This window comes from Anomaloglossus baeobatrachus, chromosome 12, assembly GCF_048569485.1.
Source record: "Anomaloglossus baeobatrachus isolate aAnoBae1 chromosome 12, aAnoBae1.hap1, whole genome shotgun sequence".
Classification (NCBI taxonomy): Eukaryota; Metazoa; Chordata; class Amphibia; order Anura; family Aromobatidae; genus Anomaloglossus; species Anomaloglossus baeobatrachus.
The window spans coordinates 75,717,958-75,745,319 of NC_134364.1; the positions used below are offsets into that span (position 1 = coordinate 75,717,958).

At 50.9% G+C, this 27,362-nt stretch overlaps 1 protein-coding gene across 1 annotated transcript in view; it reads left to right on the plus strand.

Moving 5' to 3' along the window:
- The window catches only part of AQR (aquarius intron-binding spliceosomal factor), a 245,522-nt gene that overhangs the window by 87,447 nt on the left and 130,713 nt on the right, over nucleotides 1–27,362 (plus strand). The window contains exon 17 of the mRNA XM_075330613.1: nucleotides 5,628–5,806. Within this exon, the coding sequence (XP_075186728.1) occupies nucleotides 5,628–5,806 (179 nt within the window). The remainder of the gene's footprint in view (nucleotides 1–5,627; nucleotides 5,807–27,362) is intronic.

The window sequence follows — 27,362 nt, forward strand, 5'->3', positions numbered from 1 at the left end:
GAGAATTGTGCTGCCATTTGTTCCTGAAATTGATCAGTTCTAACAAGTAAAAATTGGTATATTATGCAAAATCTAGCTTGTGATTGGTTGTGTCACCAGTAGCGATGAGCGAGCACTACCATGCTTGGTTCTCATAACTAGCAGTGTGAGGCTTGGGATGGGCACGACTCGTGCACCGAGTATAATGGAAGTCAATGGGGAACTCGAGCATTTTTCTGGAAGATACTTGGTACGCGAGTCGAACCCATCTGAGTGTCAGACTGCTGGTTATGAGTATCAAGCACCCGAGCATGGTAGTGCTCACTCACCACTAGTCACCAGTACTTGTCTCTGATTCCTTTTTGTTATTTCTAGTCAGAAATCTGTATAGGTCTGGGTTAAAGTCAACTTGTCATGTCCCCAAACAATATTAACTGCAGATATAGGGTTAATCTGCAGGTAAATAATATAACAATGCTACCCAGCCACCATACTGAAAGTGCAGCTATCAGGAGAAAATAAACTTTATTCCTCCCAGGAGCCACCAGCTTTCAGTGATAAAGGTGAGCTTCAGGCACTGCTGGTTCCGGCTCTTTGGTTGAGAGTGAGCTGTCAGTCAAAGTGCCGCACCACACTCACAGTATAATAAGCGATGCTGTGAGCAGTTATAATAACCGCGTCAACCGTTTCTTTTTTGACTGAAAGCCAGCGGCTCCTGGGAGGAACAAAGTTCACTTTCACCCGGTCAGCATAATGTTATTTACCTGCAAATTAACCCTATATCTGCAGGTTGGGGACATGACAGCTTTTCCCTTTTAATTCATTGGCCCCAATTCATCATTTACACTTTTTTTGTCTTGTCTTTTTGTAGAGGTATATTTTGCAGCAAGTTCGTGAGTGCATAATGATGTGATAAAACTGGTTTAAATTCACTGATGATTTTTTTGTGCCCTTTTAGTGTAAAACTGTGACATGTTTATTCTTCAATAAAGCAAAGTAAAGAAAATTAGACAGATTTCTTACTCCTGTAGGTGACTGGAGTACAATTGTGCAAGGATTTGGTGACATGTCGATAAATGATGAATTGGGCTAAAACATTATGAGAAGCATAACCAATGCCAAATAAAAACAAAATATACAAAACCAAGTGGAATTAACTTAAAAAAAAAAAAATAAAAAAAATGAAAATTAAATAATAAAATGCAAATAAAGTTAATAGTATAACCTTTTTTAATTCAGAAAAAAGGCACAAAACCAATGATGAATCCCTTTTTTTCTGTGTGTCTGCAAAAGTGTAGGTGGGTGCTGTCATCTTAAAGTGCTCACCGCCTAAAACCTTTGATTAAACCCAGTCCCCATGCGCAAGTGCCAGATTACTGTAGGCCCCCAGCAAGATCGGGGGCCAGAATGTGCGAAGATCCAGCCCTTGAGATGAATCCGTCCTTCTTTGTGTATAATCCACTAAAAACCATTAGAATTGATTCCTCCGCTGAGAGCAGCCAGAGAAATGGAGTCACCCTTTAAGTAGGGGATGATGAATAGTTTTGGCTTTGTGCCTAGCGACACATTCTAGTGCGACATGTGTCCATTGCGGAGATTATAAAGGCTTACATGATTAGACCGACCAAGCGAGCGCTGTCCGTCACACACAGACCTGTGCTCATACATGTGGAGGGAAGGGTTAAGGCAGTCACTGGCGGGCCCCTGTAGGTTTCTAGAGGGGCATGTGAGGTCAGTTTGGGTGGATACTGAGACCCCATACTTACGGCAACCTACGACAGTGATGGATGTTACAGGAGGACCCTTCCAGCTCCCAGATCTTGAGCAGTAAACGGTTAATGCCGTGTGCTCGTGCGCTCCCCCAGCATGCAGATTGGTATGACTCCCCTCGGTGGCCCTGGCTAATGTGGAGGAATGACTCCTGGAACCTGAGCCGTGGCCGCTGTGTCACGTTACACGGCTATTTCAGGGTGCTGAGCTTGCTTGTCTTTTGATCTGTTACACTTTCACAGCTCGGATCTGCTATTCTAAGCAAGAAGGCATACTATCCACCTCCCCGCCTGCCATATTCCCCGGATGCAGGCCGAAATATTGTTTTCTCTTCTTTTATTAATAAACAGCACCTTTAGCTCGAGGATTTTTGTTTTTATTTTACCATTTTTTTTTTCCATTTACGCCTTTTAATGCCCGGCGGTGCTGACCCTCGGCGTGCAGCGGCATCTCTTGGCGTTGCCGTTTGACAGCAGGGAGGGGGGCTTCTTCAGTGACACGCTGTCATTAACAGCTCCTGTTTTTAGAGTGGCCTCCTGCTCCAAGTGCTGGATCAGAGAAACGTCTGATCCCTGCCTCTTAACCCTGTGGTCGCTGGGTTTCCGAATGGTAGATTGGGACCTAAAAAGGACATCTGGGCTTGCCTGTAGAGGAGGCCTACCGAAGTATGGGAATGCTTTTTAAACAGAAAATAAAGACGTTACATAGTAATCCCTCAACATAAGAAATAAAATGAAAAAAAATACGGATGGATGAAAAATTTTAATAAAAAGAAACAAAAATTGCCAAAAACAGAAAAATCCCCCAAATATTCCTGGTATAAAATATTTTTTTCTTGTACATTTATTACATAAAAGCATGAGCATAATAACTTGGTACATTGATTTGGTAGGTAAAGTATAAAAGTAAGTTAAAATCCGTCCATTTTATATTTACCCTTATCAAATTTCTCCTGCATGAAACATGCAAAGCATGGAATACATACAGCACTGTGCAAAAATGCTGCAACGTAGGAATGCTTTAAAAAATAGAAAAGTGAATATTTTTTATTAATTGACGAAATACAAAGTGAGTGAATGGCTGATCACTCTTCTTAACGTTGCTGATTTTCTTCAGGTCTTCAGTGCTGAGAAACCGAATCAGATATTTATCCATCATGCGATACATTAGGGAGGTGTCTGATTGGCTCCAATAACCCCAAACATACAGCCAATGTCTTTAACTCCTTCCTGGCTCTCATCGTCCCCTCCCCATGATGCGATTGCAAGGGAAAAATAGGTTACTTTGATAGTCGGGAGTTTGCTGAAGACCCCTGTTGCCATCATCTCTATCCTAATGCGAAGGGCAGCTGTAGGCTGCGCTCTAAAGGAGACCAAGATTTTTGACTATATACTGTAATGCTGTCGTATTGCAGTATAGAGTACAAGCACTGATGTCAGTCACGGCTTCAATCCCCACCCTTCCCAACCCGATGACATCTTTCACAGAAGCCCAGAGATGGTGGAGATAGAAACAGAGGGCCAGCGCTGCACTCACATCTCCCAGTGTCTGTTGTTATGGATCCAGGATGTCCTTAAAGGGAGGCAATGTAAGTAACTGCAGCACCGAACCCTGGTGACATCTTTCACAGAAGCTCGGAGGGTGCAGAGATAGAAGCAGATGACCAACACTACACTCACTTCTCCCACAGTGTCTGTTATCATGGATCCAGGATGTCCTCAAAGGGAGGCAATGTAAGTAACTGCAGCACCGCCCCCTGGTGACATCTTTCACAGAAGCTCAGAGATGGTGGATATAGAAACAGAGGGCCAGCGCTGCACTCACATCTCCCAGTGTCTGTTATCATGGATCCAGGATGTCCTGAAAGGGAGGTAATGTAAGTAACTGCAGCACCGCCCCCTGGGGGCATCTTTCACAGAAGCTCAGAGATGGTGGAGATAGAAACAGAGGGCCAGCGCTGCACTCACATCTCCCAGTGTCTGTTATTATGGATCCAGGATGTCCTCAAAGGGAGGCAATGTAAGTAACTGCAGCACCGCCCCCTGGTGGCATCTTTCACAGAAGCTCAGAGATGGTGGAGATAGAAACAGAGGGCCAGCGCTGCACTCACATCTCCCAGTGTCTGTTATCATGGATCCAGGATGTCCCCAAAGGGAGGCAATGTAAGTAACTGCAGCACCTCCCCCTGGTGACACCTTTCACAGAAGTTCGGAGGCTGCAGAGATAGAAGCAGAGGGCCAGTGCTGCACTCACATCTCCCAGTTTCTGTTATCATGGATCCAGGATGTCCTCAAAGGGAGGCAATGTAAGTAACTGCAGCACCGCCCCCTAGTGACATCTTTCACAGAAGCTCGGAGGCTGCAGAGATAGAAGCAGATGACCAACGCTGCACTCACTTCTCCCACAGTGTCTATTATCATGGATCCAGGACATCCTCAGACGGAAGCGACACAAGAAACTATGGTAAATTAAATAGTTTACCTGGATGGGTACAAAAGGGAAAACAAGTGCAGCGGAGACCTAAGCGCAGTAAATGGTGAAAAGGCTTGGATATAAATTAATTCAATGCTCACCTTTTTGAAGGTATAATTTGCTTTGAAAGTAGCTGTATTGAGCCACAACAACTGGCCCCTCGTGGCTTGCAGCAATCCCTGGACACTATGAGAGAATTATCCCTTGGATTCACATAGGCACCACAAATCAGAACCATAAAAAATCCAGGCTGTGTGTGATTGCGCTTTCGTAGGAGGCCAGAGCGGGGTGATCCTTATTAAAAATGATTTATTAATGTCCGTATAATCTACATACAACGCGTTTCGGCTGGCAAGCCTTCTTCAGGTATAATATAAGCAATAACATAAAAAGCAATATAATATCCCCTTAAATAGGTTCTTTTTTAACAAATTAACTGAAGGGTGTGGTGAAAGACCTTGTTATTGCTTATATTATACCTGAAGAAGGCTTGCCAGCCAAAACGCGTTGTATGTGGATATTAATTAATTGTTAAAAAGGATCACCTCGCTCTGGTCTCCAACGGAAGCACAATCACACACAGCCAGGATTTTTTTATGCTTCTGATTTGTGATGCAAGAAACTAGTAAGTAATTGTAATGCAGCCCCCCCTAGTCCTGTTCCAGAAGAGGCAATGGACACTGCTAGAAGTGATTGCAGCCCCAGCCACCTTTGAAGTCACATTTTAGACACTTCTCAAATGAAACCTCACAAAAAGTGCAGTAAAAAAAAACAAACTGTTAAGGATTTTATAGATAGAGAGAAGTGTAGGGAATTGTGTAATAAAATAAATTACAAAAGTGTTTAGGGTCTAAGGATAGATATTCAGAAAATACATTTTAGGTTCTAGACCACCCATTTAAAAGGTTAAGAACTATCTTCAATGAAAAGAAGAACAAGGAGTCTTGGAAGAGATGATTTGGCCCCACCGAGCCCTGATCTCGCATCATCCAGTCTGTGTGGGATTACATGAAGGATTTGTAGAAGCCTCATACCCAAAAGATCTGCGGTTGGTTCTCCAAGATGTTAGGAACAACCTCCCTGCCGAGTCCCTTCAATACCCTTGTGAAAGTGACAAGTCTACCTAGAAGAAGTGATGGTGTTTTGATGATGAAGGGTGGTCACACCAAATATTGATCTGGATGAGATTGGTCTTTTGTTCATTCACTTTCCATTTTACTAATTGATAAATACTAACTAGTAACACGTCTATTTTTTTTAAAGCTTTTGTACTTTGCATTTTTTGCACACCTGCCTAAATCTTTTGCAGAGTACTGTAGGTAAATAGTGCTCTTAATGATTTTGCATGCATAGGACTGTTGTTATTTCTTAAACTTACACATTTCCGTGCTTGATTGTCCTCACAGGCAGTCGGAATATGGCGGTGTGGTTTTTGGTGGATGGGCTCGGATGGCCCAGCCCATTGTTGCTTTCTCGGTGGTCGAAGTGGCAAAACCAAATATTGGAGAAAATTGCCCGACCCGAGTCCGAGCAGACTTTACAATCAACCTGAATGTCAGAGACCAGATAAAAGATGAGTGGGAAGGTAAGGACAAGGGCACACTAACAGGGGCTACTTTGGGCCGCGATAATGAGCAGTGTTTTTTTGTAGATTTATGTATGTGTATATATATATATAATATATCTCTATCTATTATCTATCTCTCTCTCTGTCTCTCTCTATCTCTCTCCTCTCTCTCTCTCTCTCTATCTCTCCTCTCTCTCTCTCTCTCTCTTTTTCTCTCTCTCTCTATATATATATATATATGTGTGTGTGTATATATATATATATATATATATATATATATATATATATATATATTCTATTATATAATGGTATACTATTACAGATTTTATTTATAGAATAATTCACATACGTGAGATCTCAGTCTTGTTTAGCTGTTTTTTTTAGTAAATTTTATGCCTTGGTAAGTGCAAATGGTAAGTCTGCAGTAGAATCCAGAGTGGCGTTTCCGGCATTTCCTCTGAGAACATCCACCTAACGTGTCCGGTGCTGGTAGTGACACGCCCTCAGGAGCTCAGCCCCATCACCTGGTGCCTTCTGTAGAAACATTTCTGATTATACGCAGGCCAGCCTATAACACACACTAGAGGCGCCACCTCGGAGGTGTCCATACATATTACATCAATGTTGGTCATACCCAGTAATCGATGTGACTGAAGATCTCCAACTATCCTTCAGTTGCAGAGAAGAAGCTTCTTCCAAAGCTATATGCCGAACATGTATGTGGGGGGTTCATAGGAATAGTTGTCAGATGATCAGCAGCCTCAGGTATTTTCTCTTTAAAGGGGTCGTCCGCTATTCGGACAACCCCTTCTGATTTTACCTGCTTCCCCCAGATAAAATAAAAAACCTATACAAAACCTATACTTCGCGGCCGGCGCGGTTCCAGCGGTGTCGGGGCTCTCGTGACGTCACGTGAGCTTCACATCCAATCAGCGCTGACGCGGAGCTGAGTATAGGCTTTTTTTTTTTTACCTGAGGGAAACCCAAAGTCAAACTGCCCCCTTCTGCATTTTGTGGCGTGTCCAAACCACAAGTAATGTCATCATTGCTCCAGAGGGGAGAACACGCTTCTAGAAGTCCTCTGGGTCTAATCATTGATGACCTACCTGCTTAATAGCTGACCAATACCAGATTCGTGTGGGTCCGACACACGCCACATCCACCGATCAGCTGAAGACTGATGGAAATAAGCGAGGTCCGGGCGCAAAAAACAGAAGCCCTCCATACATTGCTTAGTGGCCACAGTACAACGCTTTATCTCCCAAAGAAGTGAATGTAATGCGGCCACCATGCACTGCCCTTGCGTTGCTGACTTTGGGCCGCTGCCGGGAGAGGTTTCTACTGATCGTGTGTCAGACCCCCACCAATCTCATTTTGAGATAAGCCATCACTTGCCAAGTCCTAGAAAACCCATTTAACAATTTTTGGGGCACAAGATTGGGCATTATGTATTGGGCACAAAAAGGGCATATTTTCTATTTTCACTCATCTACTGTGCAGTCATTTGTGGGACAGAAAGGGAGCAAAATAGCCTCTGTACCCATACATTATTTCCCCGAGTGTGATTTTCAAAATAGGGTCACATTTTGGAGATTTTTACTGTTTTGGCACTTTAGAGGCCCCGAAATACTCCAGGAAACTTTGCCCCAAAGGACAAATGGCGCTCCATCTCTTCAGAGCCGTGCCGTGTGCCCAAAAGGAAGTGTATGACCATTTATAGGGTATTGCCGAATTTGGGAGAAATAGTGTGATGATTTTTGGGGCAGTTTTCTTATTAGCCAAATGAAACAAGTTGAGCGAAATCAACTTGTTATTGGAATCAAATATTAAAATTGATGGTGTAACAAAAGACTCATCATATAACCTTCATGAATTCCATGAGGGGTGTATTCTCCAAAATGGGGTCTCTTTGGGGGTTTTCTGCTGCTCTGGCACCTCGGGGGGGTTAACTGCAATCTGTTTCCATAGGTGTATATGAAATTAAAGTCCATTTCTCCATCACTAATACAGTGCTATATACACTGCTGGTGTGATTTATAGAAGGCCCATATCAATGATTCAGTAATTTATTTTGCATTTTGTTGGGGACAGACTCCTTTTAAGGCTAATTTCACACATCAATTATTTTTTCATCAGGCACAAAAAACGTATCCTTTTTTTTAATGCTGAGAGAGAGAGACCCGGGGACATCATCTCCGCACACACCCCGGCACTACTGCACGCATCATCTCCGCACACACCCCGGCACTACTGCACGCATCATCTCCGCACACACCCCGGCACTACCGCACGCATCATCTCCGCACACACCCCGGCACTACCGCACGCATCATCTCCGCACACACCCCGGCACTACCGCACGCATCATCTCCGCACACTCCCCGGCACTACCGCACGCATCATCTCCGCACACACCCCGGCACTACCGCACGCATCATCTCCGCACACACCCCGGCACTACTGCACGCATCATCTCCGCACACACCCCGGCACTACCGCACGCATCATCTCCGCACACACCCCGGCACTACCGCACGCATCATCTCCGCACACACCCCGGCACTACCGCACGCATCATCTCCGCACACTCCCCGGCACTACCGCACGCATCATCTCCGCACACACCCCGGCACGACCGCACACATCATCTCCGCACACACCCCGGCACTACCGCACGCATCATCTCCGCACACACCCCGGCACTACCGCACGCATCATCTCCGCACACTCCCCGGCACTACCGCACGCATCATCTCCGCACACACCCCGGCACGACCGCACACATCATCTCCGCACACACCCCGGCACTACCGCACACATCATCTCCGCACACACCCCGGCACTACCGCACGCATCATCTCCGCACACACCCCGGCACTACCGCACGCATCATCTCCGCACACTCCCCGGCACTACCGCACACATAATCTCCGCACACACCCCGGCACGACCGCACACATCATCTCTGCACACACCCCGGCACTACCGCACGCATCATCTCCGTACACACCCCGGCACTACCGCACGCATCATCTCCGCACACACCCCGGCACTACCGCACCCATCATCTCCGCACACACCCCGGCACTACCGCACGCATCATCTCCGCACACACCCCGGCACTACTGCACGCATCATCTCCGCACACACCCCGGCACTACCGCACGCATCATCTCCGCACACACCCCGGCACTACCGCACGCATCATCTCCGCACACACCCCGGCACTACCGCACGCATCATCTCCGCACACTCCCCGGCACTACCGCACACATCATCTCCGCACACTCCCCGGCACTACCGCACACATCATCTCCGCACACACCCCGGCACTACCGCACACATAATCTCCGCACACACCCCGGCACTACCGCACACATAATCTCCGCACACACCCCGGCACTACCGCACACATCATCTCCGCACACACCCCGGCACTACCGCACACATCATCTCCGCACACACCCCGGCACTACTGCACGCATCATCTCCGCACACACCCCGGCACTACCGCACGCATCATCTCCGCACACTCCCCGGCACTACCGCACACATAATCTCCGCACACACCCCGGCACGACCGCACACATCATCTCTGCACACACCCCGGCACTACCGCACGCATCATCTCCGTACACACCCCGGCACTACCGCACGCATCATCTCCGCACACACCCCGGCACTACCGCACCCATCATCTCCGCACACACCCCGGCACTACCGCACGCATCATCTCCGCACACACCCCGGCACTACCGCACACATCATCTCCGCACACACCCCGGCACTACCGCACGCATCATCTCTGCACACACCCCGGCACTACCGCACGCATCATCTCCGTACACACCCCGGCACTACCGCACGCATCATCTCCGCACACACCCCGGCACTACCGCACCCATCATCTCCGCACACACCCCGGCACTACCGCACGCATCATCTCCGCACACACCCCGGCACTACCGCACACATCATCTCCGCACACACCCCGGCACTACCGCACGCATCATCTCCGCACACACCCCGGCACTACCGCACGCATCATCTCCGCACACACCCCGGCACTACCGCACGCATCATCTCCGCACACTCCCCGACACTACCGCACACATCATCTCCGCACACACCCCGGCACGACCGCACACATCATCTCCGCACACACCCCGGCACTACCGCACACATCATCTCCGCACACACCCCGGCACTACCGCACGCATCATCTCCGCACACACCCCGGCACTACCGCACGCATCATCTCCGCACACTCCCCGGCACTACCGCACACATCATCTCCGCACACACCCCGGCACTACCGCACACATCATCTCCGCATACACCCCGGCACTACCGCACATATCATCTCCGTACACACCCTGGCACTACCGCACGCATCATTTCCACACACACCCCGGCACTACCGCACGCATCATCTCCGCACACACCCCGGCACTACCGCACGCATCATCTCTGTACACACCCCGGCACTACCGCACACATCATCTCCGCACACACCCCGGCACTACCGCACACATCATCTCCGCACACACCCCGGCACTACTGCACGCATCATCTCCGCACACACCCTGGCACTACCGCACCCATCATCTCCGCACACACCCCGGCACTACCGCACGCATCATCTCCGCACACACCCCGGCACTACCGCACACATCATCTCCGCACACACCCCGGCACTACCGCACGCATCATCTCCGCACACACCCCGGCACTACCGCACGCATCATCTCCGCACACACCCCGGCACTACCGCACGCATCATCTCCGCACACTCCCCGACACTACCGCACACATCATCTCTGCACACACCCCGGCACGACCGCACACATCATCTCCGCACACACCCCGGCACTACCGCACACATCATCTCCGCACACACCCCGGCACTACCGCACGCATCATCTCCGCACACACCCCGGCACTACCGCACGCATCATCTCCGCACACTCCCCGGCACTACCGCACACATCATCTCCGCACACACCCCGGCACTACCGCACACATCATCTCCGCATACACCCCGGCACTACCGCACATATCATCTCCGTACACACCCTGGCACTACCGCACGCATCATTTCCACACACACCCCGGCACTACCGCACGCATCATCTCCGCACACACCCCGGCACTACCGCACGCATCATCTCTGTACACACCCCGGCACTACCGCACACATCATCTCCGCACACACCCCGGCACTGCCGCACACACCCCGGCACTACCGCACACATCATCTCCGCACACACCCCGGCACTGCCGCACACACCCCGGCACTGCCGCACGCATCATCTCCACACACACCCCGGCACTACCGCACGCATCATCTCCGCACACACCCCGGCACTACCGCACGCATCATCTCCACACACACCCCGGCACTACCGCACGCATCATCTCCGCACACACCCCGGCACTACCGCACGCATCATCTCCGCACACACACCGGCACTACCGCACGCATCATCTCCGCACACACCCCGGCACTACCGCACGCATCATCTCCGCACACACCCGGGCACTACCGCACGCATCATCTCCGCACACACCCCGGCACTACCGCACGCATCATCTCCGCACACACCCCGGCACTACCGCACCCATCATCACCGCACACACCCCGGCACTACCGCACGCATCATCTCCGCACACACCCCGGCACTACCGCACGCATCATCTCCGCACACACCCCGGCACTACCGCACGCATCATCTCCGCACACACCCCGGCACTACCGCACGCATCATCTCCGCACACACCCCGGCACTACCGCACCCATCATCACCGCACACACCCCGGCACTACCTCAGTGACATCACCGCTGACAGCGCGATTCACTTCAGTTGCTGCGTGCAGCTGACAGAGCGGCGGTGTTCTACTGCCGCTCCTTTCAGCTTCATGTAGGAGAGCTGATAGTGTTGTGGGAACTCTGTGGATTACGTCGGACCTGCATGGGTATTTGGGGATTTTAATAAAATGGTGAAAGAGGGTGTTTTTTTGTCCTTTACTCCAAGTAAAGGATTTTTTTGGGTGTATGTGTTTACTTTCACTTACAGGTTAATCATTGGGGGTGTCTCATAGACGCCTGCCATGATTAACCCCTTATTACCCCGATTGACACCGCACCAGGGCAATTCGGGATGACCTTGGGTAGAGTCCTGGGACTGTCGCATCTAATGGATGCGGCAATTCCGGGCGGCTGCTGGCTGATATTTTAAGGTTGAGGGGCTCCCCATAACGTGGGGCTCCCCATCCTGAGAATACCAGCCTTCAGCCGGGTGGCTTTATTTTGGCTGGTATCAAAATTGGAAGGGAACCACACGCCGTTTTTTTTTTTTTTTAAATTATTTTAATTTTTTTACTGCAAGATATAGACCCGCCCACCGGCGGCTGTGATTGGTTGCAGTGAGACAGCTGTCACTCAACGTGGGGGCGTTTCTGACTGCAACCAATCATAGGCGCCGGTGGGCGGGGAAAGCAGTGAATACGAGATTGAATAATGGGCGGCCGGCATTTTCAAATCAGGAGAAGCCACCACAGCTTTGTGACAGCCGTGCAGCACCGCTCCGGTGATCGGTGAGTGAGTCAGTAAGTGAGAGAGTTTGCGAGAGGGCGAGTGAGTGAGTGATTGATTTTCTGACAAGCAATGAATTTATATCACTTCTGGGCATGCTCAGAAGTAAAAACCGGTTACGGTACATGCTTCCGGCGTTTGACGCATGCCACCATATCCGGCGCCATAGACTTTCATTATGCACCATTCCGCACCCGGCGCTATGCAGCTTTTTGCCGCTGGCAAAAAACGTTCCTCTCTGCGTCCTGTGCGGCCACCGGAGTGACAATTTTTGCCGCATCCGTCAAAAACCGGATCAAACGCAAGTACATGCGGCACAATCCGGCGCTAATAAAAGTCTATGAGGAAAAACTACACCCGGCTGCAAAAAAAAAACTGATGCGTTTTTTCTGCAAAGCGCTGGATTGTGCCTGATTGCAAAAAACTGATGTGTGAAAGCAGCCTAAGCTAAACGTTCCGGGGAAGTTATTGAAAGAACACCAGGGGGCACCAGGACAAGTGCCTAACTGCAATTTAGGATCCATTCAGACGTCCGTGTTTTTATCTTGTGCAATTAAAAGGAGCCTTTAATTGTGGGACGACCCGTTTTAATATACTTTACTTTGTGTTTTAATTTTCAAACTGTGTTGAAAGACTTCTCTATAGAACTTACAAAACCCCACACACATAAGAAAGAAATGTCTGGATAAATAAAAAGCCATAAACATGCTTGCAAGAAATGCATGAAATTTATAGTGCTTTTACACATCACATCCCCCGGGTCAGTGTAGGAAGCTGCACACCGCCTCTGCTGGTGAGCATTGTGCTCCACATCCCCCAGGTCAGTGTAGGAAGCTGCACACCGCCTCTGCTGGTGAGCATTGTGCTCCACATCCCCCAGGTCAGTGCAGGAAGCTGCACACCGCCTCTGCTGGTGAGCATTGTGCTCCACATCCCCCAGGTCATACAGGAAGCTGCACACCGCCTCTGCTGGTGAGCATTGTGCTCCACATCCCCCAGGTCATACAGGAAGCTGCACACCGCCTCTGCTGGTGAGCATTGTGCTCCACATCCCCCAGGTCATGCAGGAAGCTGCACACCGCCTCTGCTGGTGAGCATTGTGCTCCACATCCCCCAGGTCATGCAGGAAGCTGCACACCGCCTCTGCTGGTGAGCATTGTGCTCCACATCCCCCAGGTCATGCAGGAAGCTGCACACCGCCTCTGCTGGTGAGCATTGTGCTCCACATCCCCCAGGTCATGCAGGAAGCTGCACACCGCCTCTGCTGGTGAGCATTGTGCTCCACATCCCCCAGGTCATGCAGGAAGCTGCACACCGCCTCTGCTGGTGAGCATTGTGGGCTCAGTGAGGCATTTCGTACACTGCATCTCTCACGCTCAGCCGGGTGTGGTTCCCTCAGGCTGTCGATGTGAAGGGGTCAGTATACCCAGCTGTGGGGTTAGGCTTAGCTGGTCACTGGCCCTTATGTTGAGCAATGTGATGTATAGACATTATGCAATTCGCAGAGAAAAATGAGAGCCAGGGAATATCGTATTTTGTTGCAGTGCCAGTTTGCAGGGGTGGAGGACTTAAAGGCTTATTTCTGTTGTCACCATCTCTATTAACCTGGCACACAGACACTGTCAGAAGAACAGCCCAGGCACAATTCCATGAAGAACAGATTTGCATTGGCTGTGGTATCATACAATATTTTGTAATTATAACATATTTCCCCCCTTATTCAGTGAATCTACAAACTCCTGGACTAACGTATCAGTTCTTGTGTTGCCTCCTCCGCATTGAACATAAGCCTCGTGGAGCATGCGAGTAAATGGTATTCAGGCCTGTGACAGGTAATGTCTTGCTGTGTACTCCCCTATGCCTGTGTTCACATGTACAGTAGTCATCCATTAGAACGGATCCAGCAGCAATCAACGGATTCCTGTTGGATCCTTTCTAACAGATAATTAATGGACATGTGAACACAGGCTTAAAAAAAGGGCAACTTAACCTCACCAGTCAGGGATTCGTGCCATGGTGTGACGCTAGGCACTATGCACAGGCTACCCAGGGGTGAGACAAGGATGTAGTCAGGTCACGATCCTAGGTCAAAATTCCAGGAAGGTAGTGGATCAAGACAAGGGTCTAGGCAAATGGATCCTCAGAAGCAAAGTCAAGTAACAATAGATCAAATACTGAGCACAGGAACAACAGGCACGCAGACACCACCGAGCTAAAACTGGCAGTAATTAAAGGCAGAGAGCCAGCTAAATAGCCAGGTCATCACTCCAAACAGGAGACACATGGAGAAAACCTTGCACACTCCAGCATTGATTGGACAGCTGAGCTGTCTATCACCAGACTGACAGCTCAACATGGCACCGCCCACGATTGCACTGCTGACCTGTCCATCACTATACTGACAACACATCATCCCCCTGCCTCTGATTGGATGGCTGATCTGTTCATCACCATACTGACAGCTCAATATGCCCCAGCCCGAAATTGGACAGTTGAACTGTCACTTGCTACGTCCAGACACACTGGCAGAAGGAATTGACACATGTCCCAAACCTCAGGTAGCAGGAATCCGATCCTGTTATGCTTTTACTCTGAAACATATTCATGGTGATATGTCGCAGACATTGGGGGATCAATGCCCTTTATATTCTATAGTTAAGAACTGGGTTGCCAAATTTAAAATAGGCCACTTCAGCACCAATGATGAGGAACGTCCTGCATGATCCAGAGTGGTTGTTGTTCTGTAGATCATCGATGCTGTGCACAACCTCATACTGGAGAATCCACGAATTTCAGCTAAAGCAATAGCAGACGTAATGGGGAATTCCCGTGAATGTGTTTGTGTCATTATCCATGAACATTTGGATATGAGAGAGCGATCTGTAAAGTGGGTCCCAAATATTTGACAACAGATCAGAGAATCATGCAAGTGAAAACTTCCCGGTCCATTTGTCAGCGTTTCTGGACTGATAAGAACTTCCTGGATGGACTGGTCACTATGGATGAGACCTGGATTTATTTGTATGACCCTGAAAACAAGGAGCAGTCAAGAGTGGAGGCACAGTGGTCTCCTCATCCAAAGAAGTTCAGGGTGCAAAAATCAGCCACTAAGGTGATGATGTCTGTGTTCTGGGATAAGGAGGGCATGCTGCTAGTGGACTACTTTCAAAAGGGTTCCACCATCAATGCCAGGTATTACATTGACCTTTTTGGACCAATTGAAGGCAGCTCTGAAGGCCAAAAGGCGCGGCAAGCTGTCCAAGGGAATCTTGTTCCTGCAAGACAATGCCTCACACTGTACAAGCGACCACGGCAAAACTGGCAGAGCTGGGCTTCCAGCTGGTTGACCACCCACCTTATTCACCAGATCTAGCTCCCTCCGACTATCATCTGTTTCCAAATCTAAAGAAACACCTCAAGGTACCAAATTTCACACCATTTCTCATTCCATGGCTGCTACGGATGCCTGGTTTGAGGCACAACTGAAATCCTTCTTTTTGCTAGGCTTACAGAACTTGGAATACTGATGTAAGAAGTGTGCTGACATCAGTGGAAACTATGTGGAATAAATGTAAAGTTTCATCATCTGATCTCATTTATTTCTGGGTAAGGCCAAAGACTTAGCAGCCCCTCGTAAAATTGTGTATCTCAAATATGCATCCAGGCTGATTCATGCTGCCTGTGTCTTAGGCAGCATCAGTCGAGTGACAGATTCCCAATATGAGATCACCTTGCCGTTGGTTATTGGGCTCACATGGATTGGCCAATACATAAGCTAAAAATCTTTTCTTTATCGTTCCTTTGGGAGACCCAGACCATGGGTGTTTAGCTTCTTCCTCCGGAGGACACACAAAGTACTACACTTAAAAGTGTAGCTCCTCCCTCTGAGCTTATACACCCCATGGTGAGCCAGTCCCAGCCAGTTTATCGCTTTGTGTTCAGGAGGCATACATCCACACATGCATTCTCATATGATTTTTTCCTTTTGGATTGAGATTGAAGAAGTGCGGGTCCACGTCTGGACCCCCGGCATGTCCCTTCTCACCCCACTGTGTCGGCGGTGTTGTAAGGTTGATTTCCTAGGCTGGAGCCTTACATGCCGTGCTCCTTCACCATCCCTCCTGGGCTCTAGCTTGAAGTGGGAGCCAGCACGGTCTCCATGCCTGGCAGGAGACCGGTCTCCATCCGCAGCCCTTCAGGACCCTGCTGGACCGGAGCACTCATCCTCAGGGACCTGGCCCTGCGTCTAGAGCAGCTAAGTACCTGAGACGTTTATATATGGGGGTCCCTGTGCTTTATTGTTTGGGGAGAGTGTGCTTACTGTATTTATTGACATTTCCGGCGGGTTCTCTGGCTGTCGCCCGAGAACCGCGCCGATGGTGCCTGCGCGTCGGCCTCGCCGCTTAAATTTAGGCCCCGGCTTCGCCGGAGGCCTAGTTGCTGTTCACTGCCCTCGCATGTCACTCATGCAGAGGGACAGGCTCGGCTCCTCCCGGCGGCCGTTCTGTACAGGGGAGGGACACTCCCCACGGCTGTGTGTGTCCCCTCTCCTATAGGTCTCTATGGCCCTCCAGATCCCGCTCTTCAAGCAAGTCCCGCCCCCTCTCTTCGCTCCGGCGGCCATTTTCTCAGCGTTCCCTCAGCGCTGGTCTGCGCTCTGCATCCCTGCTGAGGTGCTGTGCTTGGGGGTCCGGGCTTCGGGATCTGGAGGGCACACAACACCGCTCCAGCGGTCTGGTAAGCCACAACCGGTCTCTGGTTGTGGACCTCTGTATATACTCTCTGGGGTTCATTCTCTGGCAGAGCCCCCACTCCAGCAGCATGTCTCACACGAGGAGCAAGGCTCCAAAGCTTTATGCTGTATGCGCTGCATGTAAGCTCCTGCTGCATGAACCGAGCACCTTCCCACATTGTGATGTCTGCTCTAACTTGGCGGTGCCACAGCCTGGAGTCTCACCCCCAGTCGTGTCTCAGGCTGCTCGTGCTCCTGTGACTGAACCCCCGGCTTGGATAGAATCCTTTTCTAGGTCTATCTCCCAGTCATTTGCTGAGTCCATGGGACTTCTGTCCAGGACTTTGATGAATATGCATCAGCCCCCTTCACAGGGTGCCTCTGCTGCTAGGGGTCCCTCAGGACCGGATCTCACAGAGGATTCATCATCAGGGCCCAGACCCCATCCTCCTAAGAAGAGACGCAGGGTTCACTCTCCCTCCTCCTTTCGCGGCTCTGATTCAAGAGCTGACTCGCAGGATGAGGAGGATGCCTTTACAGGGGGCTCGGAGGCTAACTCCATGTACCCCATTGATCTGTCCGAAAGTGACTCAGATGTTAGTGACTTAATTGCTTCCATTAATTCTGTACTGGATCTCAATCTGCCAGTATCAGAGGAGCAACCCTCTCTGGCAGAAAAGCACCAGTTTACCTCGCCTAAGAGAGCAAAGAGTGTGTTCTTTAACCACTCCAGTTTTCAGGCCGCTGTGACCAAGCCCAGGGCCTGTCCTGACAAACGCTTCCCAAAGTGTGGTTCTGATGACCGTTTTCCCTTTCCACCTGAGGTAGTCAAGGAGTGGGCTCACTCCCCAAAGGTAGACCCTCCGGTGTCTAGGCTCTCAGCCCAAACCGTTGTGTCGGTGGCTGATGGCACCTCCCTTAAGGATTCCACTGACCGCCAGATTGACCTTCTGGCCAAATCCGTGTATGAAGCGGCGGGGGCCGCGTTTTCCCCGACTTTTGCAGCAGTATGGGCTCTCAAGGCCATCTCTGCTTCCCTAGAGGAGATGCATTCCCTCACCAGGGACTCTATACCCGAAATGGTTACCTTAACTTCCCAAGCTTCGGCTTTTTCATCCTATGCCATGTCTGCCATGCTGGAGGCTTCTCACCGCACTGCGGTGGCTTCGGCTAATTCTCTCGCTATCCGCAGGATCTTGTGGCTACGAGAGTGGAAGGCAGATGCTTCTTCAAAGAAGTACCTTGCTGGGCTCCCTTGTTCTGGGTCCCGGCTGTTCGGAGAACAGCTGGATGAAATTAATAAGGAAGCTACTGGCGGGAAGAGTACTTCCATGCCACAAACCAAAACCAGGAAACCTGCCCAGGGTAGGAATCAGTCGAGGTTTCGCTCCTTTCGTTCCTCCAACTGGTCGTCCTCTAAGCCCTCGGCCTCGTCCGCTAACGCAGCCAAGGACCAGAAATCCAACTGGCGCCCAAAAGCGCGTCCACAGAAGGCCGCAGGAGGTGCTGCCACTAAGGCAGCCTCCTCGTGACTATCTGCCCGCTCCAGCGACGTCCTTAGTCGGTGGCAGGCTCTTCCACTTTGGCGACGCTTGGTTTCAACACGTCTCCGATCAGTGGGTGAGAGATATCATCTCCCACGGCTACAGGATAGAATTCTCTTCCAGCCCGCCAAACAGATTTTTTCTCTCAACTCCCCCCTGCTCCAAGGCCGCCGCCTTCTCACAGGCCGTGGCATCCTTGCAGGCCAATGGACTAATTGTACCGGTTCTCGCCCGGGAACGGTTCAGAGGTTTCTACTCAAATCTCTTCCTAGTTCCCAAAAAGGACGGTACCTTCCGGCCCATCCTGGTATCTCAAGCTTCTCAACAAGCATGTTCAGGTGCGGCATTTTCGCATGGAGTCTCTGCGATCAGTCATTGCCTCTATGACCCAAGGGGATTTTCTGGCATCCATCGACATCAGAGATGCCTATCTGCATGTGCCAATTGCAGTTTCTCACCAGCGTTGGCTACGTTTTGCAATAGGAGAAGATCACTTCCAATTCGTGGCTCTCCCCTTCGGGTTGGCCACGGCCCCTCGGGTATTCACCAAGGTCATGGCAGCAGTGATTGCAGTTCTGCACCTCCAGGCGTTGGCATTGATTCCTTACCTGGACGACCTTCTAGTCAAGGCGTCATCCAGCGCAGACTGTCAGCGGAGTGTTTCCCCCTCTAGCTCTCTTGCCCAGAGTCCTGCGCAAGATCAGAATGGAGGGCCGTCGAGTCATCCTCATTGCACCGGACTGGCCCAGGCGAGCTTGGTATCCAGAGCTGCTCCATCTGTCCGTAGAGATGCCGTGGCATCTCCCGGACCGTCCAGACCTGCTCTCGCAAGGTCCGTTTTTCCGCCCGAATACTGCGGCCCTCAAATTGACGGCGTGGCTCTTGAGTCCTGGATTTTGACGGCTTCTGGTATTCCTCCTGAAGTCATCTCCACTATGACTCGGGCCCGTAAGTCTTCCTCTGCTAAGATCTATCACAGGACTTGGAAAATGTTCCTGTCCTGGTGTCGCTCTACCGACCATTCTCCTTGGCCATTCTCCTTGCCGACCCTTCTGTCTTTTCTACAGTCCGGTCTGCAGCTAGGACTGTCCCTCAACTCTCTCAAGGGACAAGTCTCAGCCCTGTCAGTTCTGTTCCAGCGGCGTCTCGCTCGGCTGGCTCCGGTCCGCACCTTCATGCAGGGCGTGTCTCACATCATTCCGCCTTACCGGCGGCCCTTGGATCCCTGGGACCTTAATTTGGTTCTCACGGTTTTGCAGAAACCCCCCTTTGAGCCTCTTAGGGAGGTTTCTTTGTATCGTCTTTCACAGAAAGTGGCCTTTCTGGTGGCCATAACTTCCCTCAGGAGAGTCTCTGATTTGGCTGCGCTCTCCTCGGAGTCACCTTTTTTAGTTTTTCATCAAGACAAGGTGGTTCTCCGTCCGACTCCGGACTTTCTTCCTAAGGTGGTCTCTCCTTTCCACCTTAACCAGGACATTACCCTACCTTCCTTTTGTCCAGCTCCTGTTCATCACTTTGAAAAAGCGCTGCATACTCTGGATCTGGTGCGTGCTCTCCGGATCTATGTGTCTCGCACCGCTGCACTTAGGCGGTGCGCTTCTCTTTTTGTGCTAACCACAGGTCGGCGCAAGGGCCTCTGCTTCTAAGCCGACCTTAGCCCGTTGGATTAGGTCGACCATTTTGGACGCCTACCAGAGTACTCAGGTGCCTCCCCCGCCGGGGATCAAGGCACATTTGACCAGAGCTGTCGGTGCCTCTTGGGCTTTCAGGCACCAGGCTACGGCTCAACAAGTCTGTCAGGCTGCCCCTTGGACTAGCCTGCATACCTTCTCGAAGCACTACCAAGTGCATGCTCATGCTTCGGCAGATGCGAGCTTGGGCATATGCATCCTTCAGGCGGCTGTCACCCATTTGTGAAGTTAGGTTCTACCTACTTCTTAGTTTTTTCTGTTTATTTCCCACCCAGGGACTGCTTTGGAACGTCCCATGGTCCGGGTCTCCCAAAGGAACGATAAAGAAAAAGAGAATTTCTTCGGCGCTCTATTGGGAGACCCAGACGATTGGGTGTATAGCTACTGCCTCCGGAGGCCACACAAAGCATTACACTAAAAAGTGTAAGGCCCCTCCCCTTCTGGCTATACACCCCCCGTGGGATCACGGGCTGCTCAGTTTTCAAGCTTTGTGCGAAGGAGGCACACATCCATGCATAAGCTCCACTGTTTAGTCAGCAGTAGCTGCTGACTATATCGGATGGAAGAAAAGAGGGCCCATACTAGGGCCCCCAGCATGCTCCCTTCTCACCCCACTTGCGGTTTGTAAGGTTGAGGTACATATTGCTGGTACGGAGGCTGGAGCCCACATGCTGTTTTCCTTCCCCATCCCCCTGAGGGGCTCTGAGGAAGTGGGATCTTTCCGGCCACCAAGCCCTGAGGCCGGGCTCCATCCACAGACCCATAGAACCTGCTGGATGTGGAGCGGGAGTGCCGTTCAGGGACAAGGCCCTGCAACTTTCAGGTACTCTGTGTCCCCGTATGGCAGGCCACGCACACTCCAGGCTTGCTGGGTGTGCTAGTGCGCCGGGGACTGTAGCGCTGTGCGCTGGGCTTATAGTCCCTGCAGATTACTGGGGGACTTTACGTGTGGGGACCGCCGCGCCGACCGCCCCTGGAGCGGCGGCGCAGCTGCGACTTGTAGTGCGCCGGGGACGCGCCGACCGCGCTTTTACGGCGGCGGCGCTTCTAACTTTAGTCCCCGGCTTTTGCGGCCTAGCGCCGCTTCGTTCCCGCCCCCACCCTGTCACTCAGGGAAAGGGAGAGACGCTGTTCTATAGCAGCGCCGAGGGCTGGAGCCTTATCTGCATTCTCCAGCCCCCTTCACTAGACACAGTGGGCGCCGGGTTCCCGCTCTTGTCTCGGGCACGCCCTCGGCCCGCCCCTCTCCTCTGGACGCCGGCAGCCATTCCGGCACGCAGAGCGGGAAAACGGAGACAAGCGCTGAGCTACCAGCACAGGATTCCGGCGCCACGCACCCGCTTTTGTGCGGGCGGTAAGCGGCAACTAAAGTGCTGACCCACTAATGCCGAAGTGTCCTGTTGTACTTTTGTACGGTCGCTATTCAGGATGCAGACCTAGAAACAGCAGCAAAAGATCAGGGGTGCTAAAGCACAGACTCTATATGCTGCTTGTCTTGCATGTGCTGCAGTGTCATGTGTCCTTTATGCTTGTATGCTTTACATTGCACTGTAAGGGCTATTCTTGGCTGTCTACCCGCCTAGATGGCTAGACAGCGGCAGCAAACAGCAATGGTGCTAAGGCACAAGCTTTCAATGCTGCTTGGATTGCATGTACTGCAGAGTTTATTTTCATGCTTGTACATTCATTGCATGTCGCTATTCTTGGCTAATGCTCCTTGATGGCTAGACAACAGCAGCAGAAAAGCAAGGGTGCTAAGGCACAAGCTTTCAATGCTGCTTGGATTGCATGTGCTGCAGTGGTTATTTTCATGCTTGTATGCTATACATTCACTGTATGTCGCTTTTCTTGGCTAATGCTCCTGAATAACTAGACAACGGCAGCAGAAAAGCAAAGGTGCCAAGGCACAGGCTTTCTATGCTCCTTGTACTGCATGTGCTGAAGTGTTTATTGTACTTCATGCTTGTATGCTATACATTGCACTGTACGGTCGCTATTCTTGGCTAATGCTCCTAGATGGCTAGACAGCAACAGCAAAAAAAAAAAAAAAAAAAAAAAAAAAAAGCATGGGTGCCAAGGCACAAGCTTTCTATGCTGCTTGTACTGCATGCGATACTGTTCCAGGACCCCCAGTGTGTGCAATTACTCAACGGGGTCTCTGCTACAGGTGGCCAAAAGAACCACCTGTGATCCCTGTCCAGGGACAGGGACGGAGTTGCAGTTTCCGCTGATATATTGTCTGTGACTATGACTAACATCTTACAGACTTTGCAGTCCAGACAGACCTTGGGCAATGTTGATTCAATGCCCCTGGCCACCCTGATTTCGAAACAAATCATGGCTCCAGGAGGGTCCCATGCATCCCAGGGTGCAGGCTCTGACACGGACGACAGTCCCAGACGGCCTAAGCGAGCTCCCTAAGAACGGCCCTCGACTTCATCACAGTACTCTCTGTATGATGATGCAGACGTAGCTGTTCAGGACTCTGATCCTGAGACCGCTCTCAATCCGGATACACCGGATGGTGACGCTATAGTGAATAATCTTATAGCGTCCATCAATGGAAGGTTGGGTATTTCTCCCTCAACTCCTCCAGTGGAGGGGTCAGCTTCACAGCAGAAGAAATCCCTATTTCGGTATCTCAAGCGTATATTGAGTACTTTTCTGGTCACTCTGACTCCAGAGAAGCAGTCCAGGAACACCACGCTTATCCCGATAAGCGTTTCTCCAACCGTATTGAGGATACGCGTTGTCTCTTCCCCCCTGACGTGCTCAAGCGCTCCAAGGGTGGATCCCCCAATCTCCAGGCTTGCGGCTAGATCTATAGTTGCAGTGGAAGATGGGACTTCACTTAAAGATGCCATTGACAGACAGATAGCCCTCTGGTTGCAATCTGTCTATGAAGCTATCGGCGGGTCGGTTGCCCCGGCATTCGCAGCCATAGAGGCACTCCAAGCTATTTCAGCTAGTATTGCGCAGAGGGACGCGGTCACATGTACATCTTGGCCGCAGTAGCGTCCTTCACCTCGCAATGTCGGCATTGCGACTCAAGCTGTTTATGCTGTCCTGGACTCTACGAGCCGTACGTCAGTGGCGTCCGCCAACTCCGTGTTGTTACGCTCCTAGTGTTAAGGGATTGGAGCAGATGCTGCTTCCACAAAAGTGCTTAACCAGATTGCCTTTATCTGGTGACAGACTGTTTCGTGAGCGGTTGGATTAAATCATTCAACTGTCCAAGGGTACGGATTCTTCCTTACCCCAGCTATCAAACAAGACCCATCAGGAGAAGGGACAGTCGAGGTTTCGGTCCTTCCCAGGCTCGGGCACGTCCCAATTGCCCTCGTCCAACAGGACTCAAAAGGCTCAGAGGGGCGCAGGTTCCTGGCGGGCTCAATCACGCCCGGAGAAGGCAGCCGGAGGAACCGCTACCAAGGCGGTTTCCTCATGACTTTCAGCCCTCTCTCTCCGCGTCCGCGGTCGGTGGCAGACTCCCCCGCTGTAGCGACATTTAACTGCCACAGGTCAATGGCCGGTGGGTGAGAGACAGTTTGTCGCAAAAACTTCCTCACCGGCCGAGCCGAGGCTCTTCTGCAGGCAGTAGGAGTCGTAATCCCGGTTCCTCCTCAGGAACAAGAGACACTTTTTACTCCGATCTGGTCGGGGTGACAAAATAGGACGACTCCTTCCGTTCCGTTCTGGACCTTAAACTGCTCAACAAGCACGTGAAAACCAGGCGGTTCCGGATGGAATCCCTCCGCTCCGTCATTGCCTCAATGTCTCAAGGAGATTTCCTAGCATCAATAGACATCAGGATGCTTATCTCCACCTGCCGATTGCTCCAGAGCACCGGCGTTTGCTACGATTCGTTATTGAAGACGAGCATCTTCGGTTCGTAGCCCTACCCTTCGGTCTGGCGACAGCCCCACGGGTTTTCACCAAGTTCATGGCAGCAGTGGGACCACTCCCGCACTCTCAGGGTCACCCTGTGATCCCTTACTTAGACCATCTACTTGTCAAGGCACTCTTTTAAGAGGCATGCCAACACAGCCTGAACATGGCGCTGGAGACTTCCCAGAGTTTCGGGTGGGTCCTCAACTTTTCAAAGTTAAACCCAATCGCTGGCATATCTTAGCTTGGGGTTTCACACTCTCTCAGCGATGGTGAAGCTTCCACTGGACAAACAGCGGTCACTACAGACGGGGGTGCAGTCTCTCCTTCAAGGAGACACCTCATCCAGAGGCAGTCCCTTTCACGCAGTTTCATCTGCGTCCACTTCAATAGAACATTCTTCGCTAATGGGAGGGGAAGTCGATGTCCCTACACAGGAACGTCCCCCTTTCTCAGACGATCAAGGACTCTCTTCAGAGGAGTCCACTCTTCAGATCAATTGTCTGGAGCTCTGGGCAGTGTATATTGCCCTGCAAGACTTCCTGCAGTGGCTGGAAGGCAAACAGATCCGAATTCAGTCGGACAATCCACAGCGGTGGCATACATCAACCACCAAGGCGGACTACGCAGTCGGCGAGCCTCCCAGGAAGTCCGCCGGATTCTGCTAGGGGTGGAAGACAGAGCATACACCATATCCGCAGTTCACATCCCGGGCGTAGAAAACTGGGAAGCAGACTTCCTCAGTCACCAGGGCGTGGACGCAGGAGAATGGTCTCTGCACCCGGACGGGTTTCACGAATCGGCACAACAGCAAGGTCCCGGTTTTCATGACGATCAAAGAGCTCTGGCGACAGGCATCTCACGGTCGGTCAACCGTGGGCACTACCAGACCGGCCAGACTTACTGTCCCAAGGGCCGTTTTTCCATCTGAATTCTACGGCCCTGAACCTACTGTGTGGCCATTGCGTCCTAGATCCTAGTGTCCTCAGGATTATCCCAAGGGGTCGTTGCCACCATGAGACAGGCTATGAAGCCCACGTCTGCTAAGATCTACCACGGAAGTGGAAGATTTTCTTTTACTGGTGCTCTGTACAAGGAGTGTCCCCCTGGCCATTGGCATTGCCTACTTTTCTTTCCTTCCTGCAATCTGGGTTTGAAAAGGGCTTGTCGCTCGGCTCCCTTAAAGGGCAAGTCTCGGCGCTATTGGTGTTTTTTCAGAAGCGTCTAGCACGACGTCCGCAGGTACGCACGTTCCTGCAGGGGGTTTGTCATATCGTCCCCCCGTACGAGCGGCCGTTAGATCCATGGGATCTGAACAGGGTACTAGTTGCTCTCCAGAAGCCGCCTTTCGAGTCTCTGACGGATGTTTCACTCTCTCGACTATCACGGAAAGTGGCCTTTCTGGTAGCGATCACGTCTCTTCGGAGAGTGTCTGAGCTAGCAGCGCTGTCATCCAAGGCTCCCTTCCTGGTGGTCCACCAGGACAAGGTAGTGCTGCGCCCCATTCAGGAGTTTCTCCCTAAGGTAGTATCCTCGTTTCATATTAATCAGGATATCTCCTTACCTTCCTTTTGTCCTCATCCGGTTCACCGGTATGAAAAGGATTTACATTTGTTAGATCTGGTGAGAGCACTCAGAATCTACATTTCCCGCACGGCGCCCCTGCGCCGCTCTGATGCACTCTTTGTCCTTGTCGCTGGCCAGCGCAAGGGGTCGCAGGCTTCTAAAGCCACCCTGGCTCGATGGATCAAAGAACCAATTCTGGAAGCCTACCGTTCTGCGGGGCTTCCGGTTCCTTCAGGGCTGAAGGCCCATTCAATCAGAGCCGTGGGTGCGTCCTGGGCATTACGACACCAGGCTTCGGCTCAACAAGTGTGCCAGGCAGCTACCTGGTCGAGTTTGCACACTTTCACCAAACATTATCAGGTGCATACCTATGCTTCGGCGGACGCCAGCCTAGGTAGAAGAGTCCTGCAGGCGGCAGTGGCCTCCTCGTAGAGGAGGGCTGTCTTGCAGCTCTAACTTGAGGTATTTTGTTACCCACCCAGGGACTGCTTTTGGACGTCCCAATCGTCTGGGTCTCCCAATAGAGCGCCGAAGAAGAAGGGAATTTTGTTACTTACCGTAAATTCCTTTTCTTCTAGCTCTTATTGGGAGACCCAGCACCCGCCCTGTTGTCCTTCGGGATTTTTGGTTTGTTTGCGGGTACACATGTTGTTCATGTTGAACGGTTTTCAGTTCTCCGATGTTACTCGGAGTGAATTTGTTTAAACCAGTTATTGGCTTTCCTCCTTCTTGCTTTAGCACTAAAACTGAGCAGCCCGTGATCCCACGGGGGGTGTATAGCCAGAAGGGGAGGGGCCTTACACTTTTTAGTGTAATGCTTTGTGTGGCCTCCGGAGGCAGTAGCTATACACCCAATCGTCTGGGTCTCCCAATAAGAGCTAGAAGAAAAGGAATTTACGGTAAGTAACAAAATTCCCTTCTTTGTTTACTTACCGTAAATTCTTTTTCTTATAGTTCCGTATTGGGAGACCCAGCTCCCTCCCTGTTGCCTGTTGGCAATTTTCTTGTTCCGCGTGTTATCACCGGCTGTTGTCGTGGACAGAGTCTCCGGTTGTTCCGCCTCTTGCTCTGTTCTACTTGTGGATGGCTATTCTCCTTCAGCTTTTGCACTAAACTGGCTGGGACTGGCTCACCAGGGGGTGTATAAGCTCAGAGGGAGGAGCTACACTTTTAAGTGTAGTACTTTGTGTGTCCTCCGGAGGCAGAAGCTAAACACCCATGGTCTGGGTCTCCCAATACGGAACTATAAGAAAAAGAATTTACGGTAAGTAAACAAAATTCTCTTTTTTGTCAGTATTTCCAAAGCAGTAGTGCAATGCGTATGTCTCCTTACTCATTTTCACATTAGCTATGTATTTTTGTCCTTTCTCTAATATTCTTATAGCAGTAATGCAATCCCAATGTACCCTTATATAGTAAAGTGCCACTGGATATGCTTTTGTAGTTATGTGGGTTTTTGTTTCGGTTGGCGCCTGTTCACATTTGTGGAAGCTGCTGGTCCATTTTCTGATATAGGTTCCCTTTAACGTCATAGACTTTTACAGTGTAAGTCTCTGAG